The sequence below is a fragment of the Plecotus auritus genome (assembly GCF_963455305.1).
Source record: "Plecotus auritus genome assembly, chromosome: 8".
NCBI lineage: Eukaryota > Metazoa > Chordata > Mammalia > Chiroptera > Vespertilionidae > Plecotus > Plecotus auritus.
The window spans coordinates 102359938-102383417 of NC_137782.1; the positions used below are offsets into that span (position 1 = coordinate 102359938).

The following is a 23480-nucleotide window of genomic DNA, read 5'->3' on the forward strand; positions in this document are numbered from 1 at the left end:
CACTAAATTAACATTAACACACATGGAACTTTTATCTACCGTTTGTATTCATTTTTCATCCGGCTCAATCACTAATGGCCTCTATGGCACCTTCCCCTTCTGCACAGGACCCGCTCTAGGGCTACGTTATGTCTCTTTGGTTTCCTTCAACACACAGCCTTTCATTGTCTTTTGACTGACATTTTGAAGACAAAAGTTCCCATCCCCACTTTTTATTTGTTTATGACAGCTTTGACCAACCAAGTTATTTTTAGTTTGTAATGAAAACATTCTTACAATCTGAAATAGTATTATTTTATTTAAATTCACAGATTTTTCTATAAATTGTAATAATTTGTTCTGTACTTAAAATGTACAGTACATCTCTCTGACATTGTAAGTAATGGGAAAATGGTCTGATGTATACAACTCTGATTTTAAATAAGACTTTTCCGGAATGCACACAGCACATTAGAGCATGTGTTCCCAAAGCTTCTGGGATTATGATCTCTTCCTGTGTGCGCACATCAGCCAGGTGGTCTCCCTCTGAGAGTCTCTGCCCCCTCCCTCCTGCGCACACACAGACTTCCTAAAGGTCTTTCTGGTGTGAATGAATGCTCACCTAGGGGATTCGGGTCTTGAATCTTAGTAAGATTTCAGGCACCAACTCTGCAATGAGATCTCTGGCTTTGCCAAATGTTGAGGTTTCTATAAAAATTTTAATTCAAAGAAAATATATATGTTTATTACTATTATATGGTTCTACCTTAGCTGTTGTCTATGAACAGAATGCTCAAATCTGGCCTTCCTGGTGGTAGAGAAAGTTAAAATCAAACACGGAAAAACAGCTTGTATAGTGGGGGCCACGTCTTCCCACGGAAAACACTCCAGTCCCACAAGGGGCTCTCCAACCCTTTTCTCCTCAAATGTGACGCTGTATTTGGACAAACGAAGACAAGCAAAGGGCTGAAAGACAACAACACCCACCACGTGCTGAACTCTTCCTGGAGCATCTGAGCAGGACAGAGCTGCGCCCCGCCAACCCCATCGGCCACATCCACCCGCAGCTCCCATCCCGCACCCTGTGCACGGGGTCAGCCCGCTCTGCTGTGAGGCTGCCCAGGCTCCCTCGCAGGGGACAGTGGATGCCCATTCCACAATTAACATATCAATTCTACCATGTGCAGCGGCCAGCGCACAGCGCAGGGAACACGGCGCACAGGGACTGTCCCCTCCTCCCGGGCCAGCGGCATGGGCACGCACGTGCGGGGAGTGAGATCTTGGAGCTGGAGCCCTCGGCTCCACAGAGGCCACCGCCCAGGGACTCTGGTAACAAGTCACCTGCTGATTTCAGGGTAATTTTTACCTCAAGCAATTGTTGTCCTTCGTGTTGATTTTGGAATCTAATCCCCACATTAAGAGGTATCTCCATTATAATGGGATTAAGCAGTATCTATGTTGAGACCTGAATGAGTATCCAACCCTCAAATCAGTCGTTTATCTAAAACAATCTAAGGGAAGTTAAACCAGAAGCACACGGGGGAGCGCTGAGTGTCGTGCTCAGAGGCGCTCTGTCCTGCAGACGCGGCTTCGTAGGGGAGACCCCAGAAGTCCTTCGACTCCCACGATCAGGCCAATCTCATTAGAAATGCTGCTGCATGTCCTTAGTAAAACCTCCCTACCGGTAAATCCCAATCTCTGGACCACACATGGTTTGTTTGTTTGTTTTGTTTTGTTTTTAATCCGTACCGAAGGATATTTTTCTTTATTTTTTAATTTAATTTAAAAAATTTTTTGTTAATTCTCACCCAAGGATATTTTTCCATTAATTTTTAGAGACAGTGGAAGGGAGGGGAGAGACAGAGAGAAACATCGATGTGAGCGATACACATCAATTAGTTGCCTCCCACACAAGCTCCAACCAGGGCCCAGACCAGGGAAGTGCCTGCAACCAAGGTCCGTGCCCTTGACCAGAATCAACCTGGGACCGCAGGCCAATGCTCTATCCACTAAGCCAAACTGGCCAGGGCCACACATTTATTTTAGACCCTGTTAAATGGTCTCAATAATTCAGGATAGTCGAACTTCCTGGTCAACCTTTATAATTTACGGCAATAAGATTTAATCTTATATTTTCTTTCTAGAAATAAATTTTATTTTTTAATCCTGATAACATTATTTATAACCAGATGGTACAAGGGGCGTCCCCCACACAGACACCTCCGTGTGGCACCGTGTGGCACCATGCGCAGGGCCAGTGTTAAGCTGCCATGGTCTCCTCACAGGTGCTTCTGCCAGTGACACGCTCATGTCCAGCTAAGCCGCGTCATTGGGCTCCACCTAAATCAGCTCGTTCCCTGGGTGGCCAGCTACAGGCTCCCTGAGGCAGCTCTTGTCAGTGCTCATCAGTTAACCTCATTTCCAAAGCAAATTCTGGGAAACGCTCCTGAGGCCCTCACCTGGAGCCCCACTGCTCCCTGGCCCATCCACATCCCACCCACTGCCCGCTCAGGGCCCGGCAGCTCTCCCCTGACTCCATAGCCCATGCACACCCTGCATTCAACATACTCTTCTTGCTGACAAGTAATAAATGTGTAACAACAAAAACAAAACCAGTAAATCCCACCTTCACAGAACTGCTGCCCTCACACGCCATCCCTACCACTCATCCCATCCCATCCCCATACACTCCCAACCCACACCCCACGGGCCTGCACCCCACCAGCCTGCACCACACCAGCCTGTACCCCACCAGCCTGTACCATACCAGCCTGCACCCCACGGGCCTGCACCCCACGGGCCTGCACCCCACGGGTCTGCACCCCACCGGCCTGCACCACACCAGCCTGCACCCCACAGGCCTGCACCCCACGGGCCTGCAGCACACCGGCCTGCACCCCACCGGCCTGCACCCCACGGGCCTGCACCCCACGGGCCTGCACCGAGCCGCTCTGGCTGAGGTCGCAGATATCCCACAAGCCTTTCCCATTCTACACGTCACAGCTGGTCCCTTTTCCCTCCTCCCTCCTCCCTGCTTGAATATACTTCTCTCCTGGCTTCTGGGAAAATACATTCTGACTTCCTCAGTCCCCATGTGGTTCCCTCCCCTGCGGGCCTTACTAGACAGCTCACAGGCTCAGCGCACCACCTCATCCAAAACAGACTTCAAGGCCACCGGGTTTTCTGCACATGCTGCCCTTTCTCTGCTTCCCACCCAGCTGACTAACAAATGACCCTCTCCACACCCCCTGCAAGTCTCGGCTGAGGCACAGGTCCTCAAGCATGCTCCCCGACACTCCAACTGTGTCCCCATCACTCCCTCTTACCTGCCCTGCACTTACCCCATTCACAAGTCTGTCCTCTCTGGTTCAATGTCACTCGCCACTACCTCTCGCACCTTCACTGCCCTAGATTTGAGGTTCATGAGAACACAGGGCCTGGCACTGCTGACTGAAACCTTCTCCTGCTTTTTCTTCTTCTTTAAATACAAATTAATAAATGGAATTTGCCAAGATATATGGAAAATAGTTCAGTTTGAAGTATAAATACTTCCTCAAAGCAAAAACTGTTTGTAAATTATTATTGTTATTAATGTTTTTCAGGTTAAGAAACTGAGGCCCCAGAAGGCAATCAGAGTATTACAAAAGTCATAAACTTATGTCTGGCCTGCGTGGCTCAGTGGTTAAGCATCAATCTATGAACCAGGAGGTCAGGGTCTGACTCCCAGTCAGGGCACATGCCCGGGTTGAGGGCTCGATCTCCAGTGTGGGACGTGCAGGAAGCCACTGATCAATGATTCTCATCACTGATGTTTCTATCTTTCTCTTCCCCTTTCCTCTCTAAAATCAATAAAAATATATTTTTTAAGAAGTCATAAACTTGTAACTCTAAACTGATGGCCTCCCTAGAGAGAAAAAGAAGTCCAGAATAGATATATTTTAATTACAAATAAAATACTTGGCTAGATGAGATGCATTTCTGAAAATAGCTGTCCAGCCTCTGTGAGGCAGACACACCCACACATGCTGGGCATTCTGAAGGCTAAACATAGCGACTGCAAGGACAGACACTGAAAGACGCCTGATGCTTCCTGCCTCCCTGGCCCCTCCCCCACACAAAGCTGGTAACCAGGAAGAAGGCCACGCTCTTCCAAAGTTTCGATTCCATGTACTTTTTATCAAAGTTACGTGTGCACATAAAGAAGCTGCAGAGCTCCTGAGAAACCCAGTAGCCCGCCGCCTCCCGCTCCTCACGGTCCCCAGGCAACCACTTCCAATTCTCAGTTGGCCCTCCCTGTGTTTCACATCCTCAGGAAACATGCTTCTACACTACATTTTGAATTTGTCGTTTAGGCGTTAGCTGTCAACTTCAGAACTAGGGGTTCATCTCCTTCCATTCACCTCACATAGGCAGCAATTTTAGTTATTTAGATCACTAGTCAGAATTCACATTTTAAGTATGTAAACATTAAGAGTTGAATTTTTAGAGTAAAACTATGAAACTTCCTAATCCACACCTTTTCCTTTTCCCTGGAATTAACAACTGTCCTGGGATTTTGTGCTTATTAGGCTTTCTATGTAACAATAATGTACCCACAAGTTCCCCCTGGGGGGCAGCTCTTCCTTCAACCTGCACCAGGCCAGTGGGTGTTCAATCAATTTCTCTTCTCTTAGGGGTTGTCCCATCTGGTCTGAGGGTCCCCAGCTGTGTCACACCCTGGAGACCCCCCCTCCTACGGATTTTTCTTAAACAAATAACAAAAAAGCACAAACTAGTAAGAGAAAGACTGGCACATTTGACTGCATGATAATTAAGAATGTTGGTTCTTCAAAAATAAAAAGCCAAGTCATAAAGAGAATGTTAATATACATATAATTGAAAAATACACACAACTCCCATGGAAAAAATAGGCAAAAGACACAAACATTTCTCAAAAGGCAAAACAAATACTTAAGAAACATAAAAATTCTCATCCTGTGGACTAGGAAGAGAAATTTCATCTCGTGGTTCTGAGGACTATCTGAATTCCTACCGGGATGAGCAGTAACACCTTAACTACCAAGTACTGGTGAGGATGTGCCACTGTGGGCATCTTTCCACACTGCTGCCAGCCTGTAACCTGGCACAATTACTTTGGAAAACAATTTGGAATGATCTAGAAAAGCTGGGATGCACATCTGTAGGCCTGGTACTGGGCTCCTCACAGATGTCCCACTCTCCTCTCCTCCAGCAAGCATGGAATGACAGGCCCACATCTTTGCGGTTGCACAGAGCACATGACTTGCTTTGGCCAATGTAATGTGAACAAAAAGAACAGGTGTTACTTCCAAGCGGAAGCTCCAAGAGCCAGCATGAGATTCGCCAAGTTGCCGTCCCCTCACCCTGGAGATCATGGACACATTAGGAATGGAGCCGCCATCAGCCCGTCTTGGAGGGCCGACAAGGAGAAGAGCTGCCTGCAGACCACGCCAGATAGACAGCACAAGGCACACACAAACGTGGGTAGTGGAAAAATAAACTTCAGAAAAATATATAAAGGATGATTCTCCTTTTACAAAGTTATAAAAGCATACAAACTAAACAATGCATTTTAGAGATACATATACAGATGTTAAAACTACAAATAAAAGCAAGGGAATCGCAACACCTAATTCAGGAGAGCAGTGTCCACAGGGAGTGGTGGACTGTACCCAGCAAAACACACAAGAGGGCTCTCAAGGCACTGGAGAGATTCTAGTCTTAGTTCATTTTATTACTTACTAGAGGCCCGATGCATGAAATTTATGCACTGGTGGGGGGGTGTCCCTTAACCCAGCCTGCACCCTCTCCAATCTGGGACCCTTCGGGGGATGACCGACTGCTGGTTTAGGCCTGATCCCATCCTTCTTACAATCCAGGACTGCTGGCTCCCAACCGCTCACCTGCCTGCCAGCCTGATCATCCCCTAACCACTCCCCTGCCAGCCTGATCAACGCCTAACTGCTCCCCTGCCGGCCCGATTGCCCCAACTGCCCTCCCCTACTGGTCTGGTTGCCCTCAACTGCCCTCCCCTGCAGGCCTGGTCCCCCCCAACTGCCCTCCCCTGCCGGCTATCTTGAGATGATGTGGGAGTAGCCATCTTGTGATGACGTGGGGGCGCCCATCTTGTGACATGAGGGCGTGAGGGTCAATTTGCATATTACCTCTTTATTATATAGGATTTTCTGGCAAACTACCATCCTATTTATTGTTTCAATGTCCATTCTCTATTAGTAAATATTTATTCAGAATAAAACCAATCACAAAATACAGTACCTTTTCCTAAGATCTTTTTAGGGGCTGTCTATTTTGTTATTGATTTTTCTTTCCTTTTTTTAAAAAGTCAATAAAAGGAAGCAAATAATAAAATCTGGTGGAATAACAGACCCAGCTAATGTCCAAGAATATTAGTGACTCAGAGTCACAGAGCTGCACTAGCCGCAGCGACGTCCTGGGGCCTCCTTCCAGGTCTGACAGGACCATTTGCACAGAGGTTACCATGGGTGGCTCTAACGCTGGGCATTGCGGGCATTGCAGCTGACACACCGCCACTGGTCCTCACAGCATGCGGCAGGGCGGGCAGGGAACTGGTGATGCTCCACGTTCCCTGCTGCTGTTTTCTGCATAATTTCTATTGCCACGACAATGCCAAACATTCCTCCACCTCAAAGGCTCATGCCCATCAACCCTACTCAGACGTCCTCATGGTCACATCTATCAAGAGTATCCAGTGACAGACCCGGCCAGAGCCCGTGGCAGCGGCGAGGACCGACCGGGCCTCCCTGAGGGCCCACGTCTGGTGTGCTCCACACAAATCGCACCACAGGGAGTGGCGACAGCGATGCGTCTGTGAAGGAAAAGCAAGGGCAGTGGGCGAGGATGGGGAGGCGAAGGCCCCAGGCAGAGGGCAGCTGGGAGGGCCTCAAGAGAGAGCCTGGTGCTGGGGGCCTGCGCTGGGAGCAGGGGTGAGGCAGCAGCACCCAGGGAACTGCTCAACTTTTAACACAGTTCATTCAAGTTTCAATAATGGAGGGGAAATCTGAGCTAAAAATATTATCAGATTTACCACTTGCATTTTAAACAAACTCCTCCTTTATCCAATGCCACCAGAATGTAAAGTCAAAATCATAAAAGCCTTCTCAGCTAGCAAATGAGATGGTTAAAAGCTTAAGCCTCTCGATTATGTTCAGTTCCTCCCCAGTCCCAATCAGGCTGAGCTGGCTCCCACCACTCCAGATGGGTGGCGACATCATCTTGAAGCTGATGCTGCTCATTCTGAGTCCCTCAGAGAAGATTGCGGGCGCGGGGCAGCGATGCGTCCCGTCCACTGCCTCCCAGATGCTCTTCCCTGTCCTCCCAGACCTGACTACACTATGATAAGACATTCCCATGGGCTGGAGGGTACCCAGGTGAACACCACCCACTCCCTCCTGCCTCCAGGGAGAAAAGCCGCTTCTGACGGCACTCTGGAAACATCTATGACACTGTACCAGCCACAGGGGGGTTCTACCTGGAGGAAAGGCGGCTGCCCCCCACCACATCCCCAAGAATGGACTTCCCCAGACAGGTCCCGGTGGCAGTAACAGAGGTCACCTGGGACACTGGTGCCAAGATCCTTCCCCCTCAGAGGAGGAGGTTACAGAAAGACAGGAGGAGGGGGTCTGTTTCCTACCACTCCCTCCAGCTTTCCACAGCTGCCAGCAGCCAGGTAAACAGGAAGCCCAGTAGAGAGGGGGTGCTCTTGTCCCTATAATCAGCAGCCTCAGTCGAAAGCTGGGCCTCCACTTCCACCCAACATTTAAGGAAAAAGTGAGGTCCTTCACTCATGCATTTATCCATCCACCTACTCATCCTGCAAATGTTTACTGAGAATATACTATATGCAGTCTAGGCACTATCATAGGTAAATGCCTGCCCTACAGAACAATTTAGTAGTGAGAAACAATGAACAACATAAGTATCTGGTACATTAAAAAGTGAGAAAGTTATGGAGAAAAAAATTGGAGATGTGCATAGGAAATGTGTGTGTGTGAGAGAGTAGGAGGACCAATTACGATCCTCGATGAAACAAAACCTTGCATTTCTGAGGGTGGACAATTCTTGCATTTCTGAGGGTGGACAATTCTTGCATTTCTGAGGGTGGACAATTCTTAAACTTGCCAATGGAGATCCCATGTGTTTAAGTTCCTACTATCCAGTTACAAAGTCAGCATTGCGATGAAAGAAAGGAGACACTTCTTCAATACTGCTCCCTTATGTTTTAGTCCCAACCCCTCCTAACCACCTCTACTTGCTTCTCTCCAAAGAAAAACCTAGAACTGGTCACAATGTACCTCATGTTAGTGTCCATTATTTTAATCAATAAACTCAGTTTTAAACCTTTAAAATAAATAGCTGAAAATGTGCCAAATTAGAATTCTGAAATTTCTGAAAACGGCCACCAACATGGAGCTGCCCTCTGGGCTACATCAGCTTTGATTTACAGCCTTCAGACCAGCGGCTGAGCCTGCGCAGGTGTTACCTGCTTCCTGCTGCCCGGAGCTGGCACCGTTACAGTCAACAGGAGGTCCTAATAGAGCCACGCCATTGGGACGGGGACATGAGGCCTGCTGGGCTGTGGGATGACAAGAGCCAGGCTCTCCCAGGAAAGGCCGGCCTGATCTCTGGGGGGCATCTGACCTGAGGCTTTGCCTCCATCTGGATCTGCCTCTCCTGCTGGAGGAACAATCCCAAGCCCCCAAAGCAGCTGCAAGAGCACCCACAGTCAGTGTGCAGCGACCTAAGCAAACGGAAGCCTTCCCCACCCCATTTCATAGATCCCCAAGCCCTGTCCCACCTGCGCTTAATTCACCAAAACTAAGATGAGCTCTCGGGAGGAAGGGGGAGGACACAGGCGATCCCGCCTCGGCTTCGAACGGGCCACAGGCTGACACCAACCTCCAGTGACTGCTGTTGAGGGCCCAACAAGGCCCCCCCTGGCTCCTGCCTCTTCCTCCAATTCCCTCCCTCAGAGCCTAACACAGCCCCCCAGCAGGCCCACCTGCTCCCAGGACAACAGATTGCCCCACTAACCCTCCCATCCAGTTACCTCAACTACCCCCCACTCTCCCATCCTGAATCCCATCAGCGCCAGGCTCAGTGAGGTCTGCCCTCCTAACCAGTCCCTCTGCTGGCTCCCCCCTCTGAGGGTCTGGTGGGGAGGGTAGCTGCCCTTGCACTGGTTCTGCTGGTGCAGGGCCTGCTGGCTGATCTGATCATATTTCCCCAGACTCCTTAGCGGGAGGGTCTCCCCTGAATAAGCAGAAGAGTCACCAACAATGAGCCCAGGACCCCGCTGGGCCCCGACCTCTCTCCCTGGCACTGCTCTCCTCCTCGGCACAAGGAAGGTGTGATGGGAAGAAGATGTGAGATTCAGATTCCAAAATCTGGAAATCTCATTGAGGTGCACTCGATACAACTGGAAAGGCTAATCCATGTTCCTCCGCCGGCCCATTTACACGGTGTCCCGCTACTGCACGCTGGCCTGCATCTCTCCCCCTTAAGGACAACACTGGGGGGTCGCCAGAGGGAAAGGGGGCGGGCAGGTGGAACAGGGTAAACGGGGGATAAGTGGTGACTGAAGGAGACTTGACTTTGGGTGGTGAACACGCAACATAATGTAAGTACAGATGACGTCTTACAGAACTGTACTCCTGAGACATATAACTTCATTAACCCATGTCCCCCCAATACATTCAATAAAATCTTTTAAAAACATGTTTCCAAATGCTTGGTTTTCCATGAGGTTTGGATAACTTTTGGGGGAAATGCTTTGTTTTGCATAAATTTCAGAAGCCTGCGCTTTGTCTTCCTATCATCCTTGAGAGAAACTGAGGGGGTGGAGGAAACTGGCCTGCTCCGCGTTGGCACCAAGACCGTGAGCCTGGGATTGGCAAAGCCTCGGATTCTCCTCCGGCGGAGACGGTCCCGGCCCGCCCTGTGCACACCCTGGGTCGCCAGGGCCTCCATCGCACCCGCCGCGGGCGGACCACGGGTCCCCAGCCGCGACGCCACCTGCAGCCTCGGGCGCGCTCAGGTGGCGGGTGGGGCAGGAGGGCGCACCTCGCGCCCTTCCCGGGACAGCCCTGGCGCCCTCCGGTCACATCCAGCGGCGTTTTCCTGCGATTCCCACGCCAAGTCTGCCTCCAGGAGGTCACTGGGCCGGTCAGCGAAGGCACCTGCCTCGCCCGCAAGCCCCTTCGCCACAACACGTCGGGGGCTCGCAGGGAAAATGCGAGAGAAAAGAAAACAAGCCCAGCAGGGTCCCGGTCCAGCGTCTCCCGAGAAACCGCCACCTGCGCGGGGGCCCCGCGGGGAGCGAGGTCGGGGCTCGCCGCCCGCCCCGCGCCCTTACCGGTGAGGCGGCCGCCCCCCTCGCCGTGCCCGCGGCGCCGCTGCAGGACGAAGTAGCAGCTGCTCCTCTGGGTCACCCACAGCCTCAGCGCGTTCTTCAGCAGCACCTCCTCGGGGTTGAGCCACATCGCAGCGGTCCGGCCGCCCGCGGCCCGGCTCACATCGCCCGGCGGCCGGCCAGCCCAGCTGCGGAGGAGGCTGCGGGAACACCAGCCGGGCCGCCCCGAGCATCCGGGAGCGCGGCGGGCGCAGGAGGCCCCACGCAGGCTCGGCCAGACCCGCCCCGCGCCCGCCCACGGCCGCCCCACCCGCGCCTGCCCCCGGTGCTGAGTCCGGGCGCCTCCCGCGCACAGCTCCGGGGCGGAGGGAGGAAAGGCACCCCACGGCCAGGCCCGCCCCTCCCGCCGCGCCCCGCCCCGCCCCGCCCCGACCCTCCCGCCGCGCCCCGCCCCGACCCTCCCGCCGCGCCCCGCCCCGACCCTCCCGCCGCGCCCCGCCCCGACCCTCCCGCCGCGCCCCGCCCCGACCCTCCTAACTCCGCCCCCTCTCGTCAAACTCCGCCCCTCCCGCCGCGCCGCGCCCCGCGCCTGCTGGGAAGCCGCTCCAATGTCCCGCTTCCTAAACCTGGGAGGAGAGAGGGAAAAGGCCTCTAGTATCAACAGCTGCAGGCTGCGGGACCTAGGATACAAGCCAGATCACTCAGGTGTGTTTGGAATAACACAGCACTTACACAACAAGAAACATTTTTACAAATAGCCCAAAAGGAGCATAAAATTTTACAAACAAATTTCCGATTTTTTAAATGCTTAGCTCATGTGGATGCTCTGGCAAAGGATCTGTGGGAGCTGCTGGAGAGGCAGTGAGGAATCAGGGCCCCAGGCAAGGATCACACCCAACTCAGCTCTGGACGCCCCTCCTGGACACAAACCACACTATGGGTCTGAGGCAGTGGTAGGCAAACTCATTAGCCAACAGAGCCAAATATCAACAGTACAACGATTGAAATTTCTTTTGAGAGCCAAATTTTTTAAACTTAAACTTCTTCTAACGCCATTTCTTCAAAATAGACTCACCCAGGCCGTGGTATTTTGTGGAAGAACCACACTCAAGGGGCCAAAGAGCCGCATGTGGCTCGCGAGCCGCAGTTTGCCGACCATGGGTCTGAGGGGACAAATATGAAACCAGTCATGTTTGTCCTGAGACTTGAAAAGCTGGCTGGGCAGCTGAGCTGGTTAGAGCAACCATCCCAATACCACAGTGGTGAGCTCAATCCCTGTAAGTGTAAACAGGAGCACAAATAGAATATTGGGGACTAATTTAATTGTAAGAAATATTAATCATGCTCTGTCAATCGTGATTGTTTTGTTTTAATTCAAGAAGGCGCATTCTATCCTAGTTGGGAGTTACACTCAAGACCTGGGAGCTCACCTAGAAATGCAGGCCACCTTCCCCATCAGGGAACTACCTATTATCATGGGAACATTAACAACCTTTTGCAGAAACCAGAGCTGCCAGCCCTTTGAAGACCCCAGCCTTTGCATACCCCCAGGCCTTTACGAATCTCCAGACCTGTTGTTGTGGAGCGAGCGCCAGTGAACGACCACTGGAGTCCAGACCAAATTAAAATTTAGGGAGCCTTTATTAGCTGGCCAGCTGGCCAGCCTGCCAGCCTGCCAGCCGGCAACTGCTCTGCCTTTCTCCACGCAGGGAATCCAGAGAGCAGCCCCGACCCTTGTGCAGGACCACTTTTAAGCACATTAACCACATCCTGTTTTTGCAGAGCAAGTAACCCAAGACAAAACAGTTTTTCCTAAGCAATGTCAGGATCATGCCATTGATGACCATGTTATTCACAGGGTCATCCTGTTCTTCAGAAAGCTGACAGTGATCTATGAAAGAAGGCCTATGTGCTGGGAAGGGGCTGTGAGACCGTATCTCAAGGCCTGGCCTGGTGTCAGCACTGACAACTCTATCTGGGGCATAGTCCACGGCCTCTCTGGAATGGTATTAGTAAGCATGCTCAAAAATTCCCACTCTCCAACATTCCCCACTGGTTTTATGTACATGAGTCAAATCATTGACTCCTTTGGGTCATTGCTGGTGAGGGAGTTATATTGACCCATGAGAACTATAAGCTTGATAGAATTAATTCTCTGCTGAATAAAGTCAGTGGACCTGTTTATAAGATAAGGGCCCGGAATGAGGGCCAGGACTAATCTTTAGAGGGTCCAAAGAGTCCTGGACTCTCTATCTTGCCTGGGCTGTCTTAAGCCAGGTGTGATGAAGCCACGTCAGGATCCCGTTGACCTTGACTGCTGTGGAGGTGGTCCTTTCCAGGTAGGAGTCAATCCTTGTGTGGCAAATTTCTTTACCCAGAGTCACCAGGGTGGAAGGATGGACCGGATCAGACATGCTTCTGGACTGCTTTCTGGGTGGACTGTAAAGCCTGTAAGAACTTGAGTAAAGATTGGTTATGGATTTCAGCTTTTCTAGATTGGGTTTTCTTGTAAGCTGGTGAGGTAGTTAGGTCAGGGTTTGGAAGAGTCACTAGAATCTGTAGAGGCTCCACTGGTTTTAGGGCAGCCTCCCGGGCTGCTTCATCTGCAGCCTCATTCCCTCTTGCTTCTGGGGAGTCCCCTTGTCTCACATAGGTAGAGATGGAAAGACTTAATTACATCTGGTAGTGCTAGTTGGCCCATCGTCCTTGCTCTGCTCATATCTGTCTAACTGCCTAATATATATTACCTCAAGGATCCTGGCTCTGAATTCTTTTAGGGAAAATGGACGTCGGTGGGTTCTTCTAGCTACTTCCTGCTGAGGGTCAGAAGTTTCTCTCAGCCTGGCTGGTTTGGTTCAGTGGCTAGAACGTCAGCCTGTGGACTGAGGGGTTCCAGGTTCGATTCCGGTCAAGGGCATGTACCTTGGTTGCGGGCACATCCTCAGTGGGGGGTGTGCAGGAGGCAGCTTATCGATGTTTCTCTCTCATCGTTGTTTCTGACTCTCTATCCCTCTCCTTTCATCTCTGTAAAAAATCAATGAAAATATTAAAAAAAAAAAAAAGAAGTTTCTCTCAGAGCCAAGAGATCCTTGCTGTCTGTCAGAGGGACAATGAGGCCTGGGCACAGAAGGAGGTGGGCTTGTTACCTGGCGGAGACAAACTGTAACAAATGGTCTAGAAAGAAAACCTTTCAGTTTTAATAACTTATATTGAAATAGAATTTTTCTCCTCAAAATTACCCCCATGTTTATCAAAAGAGCCAAATCAAGACTACTTTATCTATTGTATTTAATTTGGCCTGATTGTTTGCATAAACATAACAAGAATGGTAACTGACTACCTTTGCTGGAATTTCATGATTGAATCTTAATGTGCCCCGTAGGGCCAGGAAGCCAAGCTATCCAGCTGCCGTCAGGCCTGCCTGTAGTATCTGCTGAGTTAGGTGAAGTCCTCACCTGTCGTGGCTCTACCAAGGCCCATGCCCTAGGCTTCAAGGCCCATCTCAGCCCTCCTACTCGTCGCTGCTCAGAGTGCGTGGGGGTCCCGCAGGGATGTAGAGGCGCCCTTATTGCTCCCCTTCTACTCTGACCAACCGCCAGTGATGGTAGGGTATGGGCCTGATGCTCCAGCACCAGGTATTTTCAGGGCTACCAAGCAGGATACTAGACTTTCTCCGTTGCACTCTTATTGGCTTCAAGTCTTCAGAGTTCAGGCAGGGCTCTTTAAAACATGATACTCCAGTCAAAGTTTCTGGTTAATAAAACTACTATTGGAAACCGGTCTCATTGAATTTATGCAAAGAAATGTATTGCCATGATTTATTTATTAAGTATTGCCAAATTTCGGAGGAATTGTATAAGGAGAAAAATATACTGACCTGCTTTAAGATAGGATTTTCCTTGCCAGTCCTTTTTATGAACTTTCCAAAGTAATATTTTCTGAACAAACACTAACTGTTAGATTTCTTTTATCAGTCCCTCCCTAAGTACTTTGGCATAAGCTATTTACCCTCTGTTTAGGGAGGCAAAATGCAAATTATTTACTCTTCCTGGCTTACTGGCCTGTATTATTTGATTTCCTTTTCATCATTTCTCTTCTCCTTCTTATTACATACACAACCTTTATAAATTTTACACTTCCAAATTAGCCTTCAAACCTTCTTTCTATGTCCTTTAAAAATGCATAACCATGCCTCAGACCTTCTACTCAGTATTCCTTATTCTTTGCAACCTCAATCCTTTAATGAATCCTAAAAATAAACAGCCAGAATTTCTTAGATTAACATTTATGACTTAGACCTTCTGTGATAAAACTAAGAGCAGGTAAGAATATTTCTTTTTGAGAGACAGAGATTTTTAAAACTTAAACTAGTTGTAACATTAAAGATATTATATCTTAAAGTTCCTTTGCTAAATATTCCACCACCACCCAAGAAGTACCCAGTAACCTCTCCCTGCCAGGCTCGGACAATGAGATTTTCTTTATTGGAAGGGTTAAAAAGAAGAAAACGGGGCAGAGGAAGATCCACTGTGTTTTGCAGAAAGCCTTGAAGCCAAAATAGTTCAGATAAGTAAGAATCCAAGGACACCAGCAGAGCAGGTTGTAGCCAGTAAAATCAACAAAAACCTATCTCTCCCTGCTCTCCCCACTGACGCCCCCCCCCCCCCTTTTCTGCATTAACCATTTACTCTGTCCTTAGCAGGGGACATAAGGCAAGCAGTCTGAGATCCTGTATAACCAGGCTTTTTACACTTAAGGAACAGCTGCTCTTCCCCCCACTCCAGATTTTCCTTCTTTACTCCAAGGCCCCAGAGGATCTCAACCTTCACCACTTCTGATATCTCCAACCATCTCCCTGTCCCCCAGCCAGGGCTTCTCTATCTCAACAGGCTGAGAGTGAATTCCACTGCCTCTACCCTTTCTCACACCTGCTCCGGAGTAGTTTTCAGCTCTCTTCCTCCCCCAGAGACCTACTGTAAATCTATCAGGAAGGGCAGGCAGGTCGCAGTTCTTGGGACCACATGATTCTGTTTGCTAAGAGCGCTGAAAGGCAGCCTACAAAGCAGTTAATTATGACTAATCTTAACCCAACAAGCCTTTGTTTAAACTTCTCTGGATTGGCAATCTTCACAAATTAACCCTAGAATTCCAAAATTTTAAACTAACACAGCAAAATTATAAATCAAGGAAAAGCAATGAAAAGTTCTCTACTGTCTTCCCTCTAAAGCAGGGAGGTGCACTGTCTTTAAACAAATTAAACAACAGAAAGAGATAACCAATACTCTCATGTGTACAGCCAGATGGCACAAAGTAGCTTTCACTTCACACAGACCCTCACACTTACATTTATACATCAGACAGTCTGAGTTTTTGACTTACGCGGCGGTGCTCCTGTGCCAGCACTTCCCCGTTTTCATCCCGCTCACAAAATTTCTATAAATCAAAAGCATTAACAGAAGCTCCGTAGTCATCCGCTCGCTGCTTGAATTCCTGAAAAATTTTCAAAAAACATTGTAGGGGAGTACAGACAGAAGAACATGAAGCAGACTGACCCATTCTAATGATAGAGACAATTAGACCACAATAACACAGAATAACAAAGACAATGACAACCCACTGAGGATCACCGGGCACCGTCTTGCACCGGGACCTGGTCTTGGAAGTAGCACTGCATCCAGCCTTCCAGAGACCCTAGATGGGCACCCACAAAACCAGAAATAAGTTTCTTACCAGTAAGAACCAGATCCAGGAGGCTCTGGTCAGAGTCAATCAGGAAATTTAGCAGGTGGGGTCTCCGACCTCTACCATCCCGGGGCTGAGGAACGTTTCTCAGAGATCTCCCCCTGTGTCGGAGAGTCCGGGGACCCTGGTGGGCTCTGGTCACAGGACCAGGCAAAGGCTGGTTATCTCGCTGGGGCCTCCAAATGTTGTGGAGCGAACGCGAGTGAACGGCCACTGGAGTCCAGACCAAATTAAAATTTAGGGAGCCTTTATTGCCGGCCAGCGACTGCTCTCTGACCTCCCTGCGTGGAGAGAGGGCAGTCGCCGGCCGGCAATAAAGGCTCCCTAAATTTTAATTTGGTCTGGACTCCAGTGGTCTTTACTCGCATTCACTCCACAACACTGTAAACTGCCCATTTGGCATACCTATTGTCTACTTTCCCATGTAATCTTTGTCCTTCTACCCACTATATCAGCAGCTGGCTTATGGGGGGTGCAAAGCAGATTTCTGACCTGCTGCTCTCCCATGCTGTGGCAGGACTGGAATAAACGCTCATATGATTCAACCCTGTCTCTGTTGAATTGGCTCAGGTAGTGACAGGCAGCTCGGACCCATGATTATCCGGTTACAAGGGCACATACAACAATCAACCGATGAATGCATAAATAAATGGAACAACAAATCTCTTTCTCTCTCTCTCTCAAATCAATAAATAAAAATTTAAAAATAATAAAGAAAAGTTGGAAAATGTGGGGTAGGTGATAGTAAGGAAAACACATAGGGAATTTGGAATTAGAGTTTTAAAACTGAGTATTTCCTTAAAACTGGTATGAAAATAGACACAAGTAAGCTGCCCTTGAACTGGCTGGAGGAAGTGGGGAGACTCCAGTCCATCTCTGTGGGAGGCAGTTAATATAACGCCCGAGCAAAAGAGATGAGACCAGCTAGTGCACCAGGGCGAGTGGAATAGGGAAACTGAGACAGTTAAACAGCCAAGCAGTTTACAGCCATCTAACAAATCAGAAAACCTATCTTCCCTAACCAAGGACACATAAGAGTGAATGGTTTACATTTATCCTCCCCAACCAGAGGGTAAATAGCTTAAATCACCCTATTCAGGGACATAGATAAACACCGTTGGTGGGAATGCAGACTGGTACAGCCACTGTGAAAAACACTATAAAGTTTTCTCAAAAAATTAAATATGCCCCAGCCAGTTTGGCTCAGTGGATAGAGTGTCAGCCTGCAGACTGAAGGCTCCCGGGTTCGATTCCGGGTCAGGGCACATGTCTGGGTTGCGGGCTCCATCTCCAGTGTGGGGCATGCAGGAGGCAGCATATCAATGATTCTCTCTCATCATGGATGTTTCTATCTCTCTCTCCCTCTCCCTTCCTCTCTGAAATCAATAAAAATATATATTTTCTTTTTTTAATAAAAATATATTTTTAAAAAATTAAATATGGAACTGTCCTTTGTCCCAGTGATCCCACTTCTAGGAATATATCCTAAGAATCTGAAACACCAATCAGAAAGGATATATGCACCCCTATGTTCATAGCAGCACAATTTACAATAGCTAAGATTTGGAAACTGCCCAAGTGCCCATCAGTAGATGAGTAGATAAAAAAGCTGTGGTACATTTATCCCATGAAATACTATGCAGCAGTAAGAAGAGGGATCTCTTACCCTTTGAGACAGCATGGAGGGACCTGGAGAGTATCATGCTAAGTGACATAAGCCAGTCAGAGAAAGATATATATTGCATGATCTCACTAATACATGGAATCTAATGAACAAAATAAAGTGACTAACAAAATAGATCCAGAGACATAGAAGCATGAAACAGACTGATGAATCTGAATCTCAGAGGGAAGGGGGCGAGGGAGAAGATATTAACCAAAGAATTTATATGCATAACCATGGGCACAGACAATAGTGAGGTGAAGGCCTAGGGAGGGGACCAGTGCTGGTGGAGGGGATCCATGAGAGTGGAGGAAGGGGACATCTGTAATACTTTCAACAATAAAGATAATATTTTTAAAAATCCAATCAGTGGGGAGGGGGCGTGGAGAGGGCAATGTGGGGGGGGGGGGGAGGGACATATGTAATATGTTCAACAATAAAGATTTATTTTTTAAAAATCCAATCGATGCCATTTGTGCCAACCACACCTAAGGACGGATGAAGTCAGGGGAATAAGTCTCATTTTGTTGCATCAGCATAAAGCTGATTGAACCTGTAAACTGGGTGTGTGCCCTGATCTACTGAGATCCTCCCCTACACTCCCAGCCTTAAGACAGGAGGAACCAGCTCTCTCTCTCTCTCTCTCTCTCTCTCTCTCTCTCTCTCTCTCTCTCTCTCTCTCTCCCTCTCTCCCTCTCTCCCTCTCTCCCTCTCTCCCTCTCTCCCTCTCTCCCTCTCTCCCTCTCTCCCCCCTCCACCCGTGCGCCCTGGGCCTTTTCCCTCCTCCTCCCTTCCCCTCCCCCTTCCTTCCCCCAGACACATGCCTTTACCTCCCCTAAGCTCCAAGTCCCTGCTTTTGCTTCCGTGACCTATTTCCTGCGCCTGCGCAGCCTGTTGGCTCACCTCTGCCTGAAACTTTCTCTTATAATTTGAGTTCTGGGCTCTGAATTCTTTCTTTGCCAAACTCAAGAACCAAGGTCCAATTTCACCGCCAACACTGCCTGTAACAAGAGGAAAAGAACACCAGAGCATCCCTCAGGCGTGGACAAAGGGATCCCTGACAAAGTGTGGCTCTTAATGAGGACAGGATGAAAAGTAGACGGCAGGTCAGCCCCACCCCCCCCCACCCCGCCCCCTGGGCACCCGGGAAACCAGGGAACCTCTTCGCTGGCTGCTGAAGGGGCTCGGACAGGCTCAGCCCAGAAACCCAAACTGACCCGGTGGGTGGGCAGCCACTGGGAGCCCCACGGGCAGCGGCTGGTCCGGGCCAGCTGGCCACTGGCCACGCCTCCGAGTGACCCCAAGAAAGGAGCCGGCTCTCAGCAGGAGGACTTGGGTGCAGCAATGCGGCCGGCCCGCAGCAGGCAAAAGCACATGCCTGCGGGGACAGTGATGGCAACCCCTCTTGGACACACTGCCGCCCTGGGGTTGCAGGGGTGAAGGGGAGGTAGCCCTGCCCTGAACACCCAGGGCAGAACCACAGGCCCCAGTGTAGGGGCATCGAGGTGGGGCCTGTGGAACACACGGAATGGGCCGGTGCCCAGGAGGCCCTGAGAGTCCCGCGGAGCAGCAGCTCCTCGCGGGCTTGCCAGAGGAATGCTCGCCCAGTTCAAGGAGGGAAGGGGTGGGTGAGGGGCAGCAACCAGGACATGGCGCTTTAGGGCATGCCCCTGGGGACAGACAGCCCTACATCAAATCCTTCCTGCCGGAGAAACCAAGATGGCAGCAAAGGTAAACCCTAAACTGCTGCCTTGCACAACAATATCAAAACTACAACTAAAAGACAAAATGTACACCATCCAGAACCACAGGAAAGCTGGCTGAGTGGAAATTCTACAACTAGAAGGAAAGAGGAAAGCACACTGAGACTCAGAGTTGCTGCAAAGGCTGAGGTTCGGAGACATGTGCGCGCGGAGAGGATGGGCAGCTGAGTGTACGGACGGCTGAGTGTGTGGCTGGCTTTCCCAAGTGGGAGGGAGATGGAAGCTCCCGACTGCGCTGAACTCCAGTCCCAGGCGTGACTCTGGGAACCCAGACTCATTCGGGGGGAATCTGGACTGTCAGGAAAAGAGAAAGCACACTGAGATTCAGGGGAGCTGCGGAAGGCAGAGGTCCGGAGGCACACACGCACAGAGAGGACTGACTGCTAAGTGCACGGTGGCTGAGTGCGCAGCTGGCTTTCTAAAGCAGGAGGGAGACAGAAGCTCCTGACTGCACTGAACTCCAGCTCTGGGCGAGTTTCTGGGAACCCAGACTCATTCGGGGAGAAACTGGACTGTCTGGCAGCAGGTGAAACTCGAGGGCAACTTTCTCTCAGAGGTGCTTGCAGCGATTACCGAGGGACACTGAGACCCAGGGGCCTCATAGGGCAGGGCTGATGGGAAGCCAAGGCTGTCTGCTCTGCCCTGAGACTCCGCCCTATCCAAGCTGAGCACAGAGGATTTTGCAATTTTGCAAGTCCTGTCTCATAAGGGTGTCTCCAGCACAGAAGTTCTCCCAGCATAGACACAGCTGATTCTCACAGCCAATTGGCCTGGAGGTCAATTCTTCCCAGTGATACCAACAACAATCAAGACTTAACTACAACAAGGCTGTGCACACAGTCTACAAAGGGGTGCACCAAAAGTGTCCACCTCAGGTAATTAGGGAGGTTGAGCCACTGGGCCCTATAGGACACCTAACACACAAAGCTACTCTACCAACTCAGGGAAGCAGCGAAAATGCGGAGACAAAGAAAAAGATCACAAATGAAAGAAATGGAGGAAAGCAAACAACTGGATATAGAGTTCAAAACCACGGTTATAAGGTTTTTCAAGAATTTCCTAGAAAAGGCTGATAAATTTAGTGAGACCCTCAAGAATATGAAAAAGGACCAACTAGAAATTAAACATACACTGACTGAAATAAAAAATATTATACAGAGACCTAAAAGCAGACTAGAGGACTGCAAGAATCAAGTCAAAGATTTGAAATACAAAGAAGCAAAAAACACTCAACCGGAAAAGCAAAAAGAAAAAAGAATCCAAAAACTTGAAGATAGTGTAAGGAGCCTCTGGGACAACCTCAAGCATACCAACATCAGAATTATGGGGGTGCCAGACGAAGAGAGAGAGCAAGATACTGAAAACCTATTTGAGGAAATAATGAGCGAAAACTTCCCCCACCTGGTGAAAGAAATAGACTTACAAGTCCAGGAAGCGCAGAGAACCCCAAACAAAAGGAATCCAAAGAGGACCACACCAAGACACATCATAATTAAAATGCCAAGAGCAAAAGACAAAGAGAGAATATTAAAAGCAGCAAGAGAAAAACAGTTAATTACCTACAAGGGAGCACCCATACAATTGTCAGCTGATTTCTCAACAGAAACTATGCAGACCAGACAGGAGTGGCAAGAAATATTCAAAGTGACGAATAGCAAGAACCTACAACCAAGATTACTCTACCCAGCAAAGCTATCATTCAGAATTGAAGGTCAGATAAAGAGCTTCACAGATAAGAAAAAGCTAAAGGAGTTCATCACCGCCAAACCAGTATTATATGAAACTAGAGGCCCAGTGCACAAAATTCGTGCACAGGGGTGTGTGTCCCTCAGCCCAGCCTGCACCCTCTGCAATCGGGGACCCCTCGAGGGATGTCTGACTGCCTCTTTAGGCTAGATCACGGTAGGATCATGCCTAAACTGGCAGTCGGACATCCCTCTCACAATCCAGGTCTGCTTCCTCCCAACTGCTCGCCTGCCTGCCTTCCTAATTGCCTCTAACAACTTCTGCCTGCCAGCCTGATCACCCCCTAACAACTCCCCTGCCAGCCTGATTGATGCCTAACTGCTCCCCTGCCAGCCTGTTTGCCCCTAACTGCCCTCCCCTGCAGGCCTGCTCACCCCTAACTGCCCTACCCTGCAGGCCTTGTCCCCCCCAACTGCTCTCCCCTGCAGGCCTGGGTCCCCCTAACTGCCCTCCCTTGCAGGCCTGGTCACCCCTAACTGCCCTCCCCTGTAGGCCTGGTCCCCCCAGCTGCTCTCCCCTGCAGGCCTGGGTCCCTCCCAACTGCCTTTCACTGTAGGCCTGGTCGCCTCCAACTTCCCTCCTCTGCCGGCTTGGTCACCCCTAACTGCCCTCCCCTGTAGGCTTGATCGCCCCCAACTGCCCTCCCTTGCAGGCCATCGTTTGGTGGCCATCTTGTGTCCACATGGGGGCAGCATCTTTGACCACATGGGGGCAGCCATCTTGTGTGTTGGAGTGATGGTCAATCTGCATATTACTCTTTTATTAGATAGGATAGAGGCTTGGTGCACTGGTGGTGGCCAGCTGGTTTGCCCTGAAGGGTGTTCCGGATCAGGGTGGGGGTTCCCTTGGGGCGTGGGGTGGCCTGGGTGAGGGGCCTGTGGTGGTTTGCAGGCCGGCCACACCCCCTGGCGACCCAAGCAGAGGCCCTGGTATCTAGGGTTTATTTATCTTCTACAATTGAAACTTTGTAGCCTGGAGCGGAGCCAAGCCTTCTGCTTGCTCCATGGTGGCAGCCATTTCTCTTGGGATTTATGTATCTTCTATCATTGAAACTTTGTAGCCTTGAGTGGAGGCCTAGGCCGTCAAGGGCAGGCGGAAAGCTTGGCTTCCTCCATTGCCGGGGAAACCCAAGCCTCCCTCCTGCTCTCTGTGGCCTTAGCCATCTTGGTTGGGTTTATTTGCATATTCACTCCTGATTGGCTGGTGGGCATGGCTTGTGGGTGTAGTGGAGTGATGGTTAATTTGCATATTACTCTTTTATTAGATAGGATGCTGAAAGGTATTCTTTAAGAAGAGGAAGAAGAAGAAAAAGCTAAAGATAAAAATTATGAACAACAAATACATGTCACTGTGGCGCCAGTAGGATGGGCAAGTTTTGCGGTCTTCGTACTGCCCAGAAGCTCTGGAGCCACTGGCGAGATCAGTAGTGGCATGATAAACAGTACAAGAAGGCCCATTTGGGCACGGCCCTGAAGGCCAACCCTTTTGGAGGCGCTTCCCATGCAAAGGGGATTGTGCTAGAAAAAGTAGGGGTTGAAGCCAAACAGCCAAATTCTGCTATCAGGAAGTGTGTCAGGGTCCAGCTGATCAAGAATGGCAAAAAAATCACAGCCTTTGTACCCAATGATGGTTGTTTGAATTTTATTGAGGAAAATGACGAAGTTCTGGTTGCTGGATTTGGTTGCAAAGGTCATGCTGTTGGTGACATTCCTGGAGTTCGCTTTAAGGTTGTCAAAGTAGCCAATGTGTCTCTTTTGGCCTTATACAAAGGCAAGAAGGAAAGACCAAGATCTTAAGTTTTGATGGTGAAATCACAGTAGTAATAAATTTTCATATGCTTAGAAAAAATAAAAAACAAATACATGTCTATCAACAAGTGAATCTAAAAATCAAGTGAATAAAAAATCTGAGGAACAGAATAAACTGGTGAATATAATAGAATCAGGGGCATAGAAAGGGAGTGGACTGACAATTCTCGGGGGGAAAGAGGTGTGGGGGGTGCGGGAAGAGACTGGACAAAAATCATACACCTATGGATGAGGACAGTGGGGGGAGGTAAGAGCAGAGGGTGGGGTGGGAACCGGGTGGAGGGGAGCTATGGGGGGAAAAAGAGGAACAATTGTAATAATCTGAACAATAAAGATTTATTAAACTAAAAAAAAAAAATCCTTCCTGCCGC

General features: G+C 49.6%; 1 protein-coding gene and 1 pseudogene across 5 annotated transcripts in view; one reads left to right on the forward strand and one right to left on the reverse strand.

Moving 5' to 3' along the window:
• Nucleotides 1-10745, reverse strand: part of TBC1D8 (TBC1 domain family member 8) — a 150824-nt gene extending 140079 nt beyond the window's left edge. For 2 of the 4 annotated variants that reach the window (XM_080683310.1, XM_080683312.1), the window contains exon 1: nt 10391-10745. In XM_080683310.1, the coding sequence (XP_080539436.1) occupies nt 10391-10517 (127 nt within the window). In that variant the 5' untranslated portion in view covers nt 10518-10745. The remainder of the gene's footprint in view (nt 1-10390) is intronic. The other 2 variants (XM_080683309.1, XM_080683311.1) reach the window with 1 other exon arrangement.
• An 11920-nt stretch (nt 10746-22665) lies between these two features.
• On the forward strand, nt 22666-23133 carry LOC308256759 (small ribosomal subunit protein uS12-like; annotated as a pseudogene). The gene has a single exon. The product of its transcript is annotated as a small ribosomal subunit protein uS12-like (transcript).
• The last annotated feature ends 347 nt before the right edge of the window (nt 23134-23480 follow it).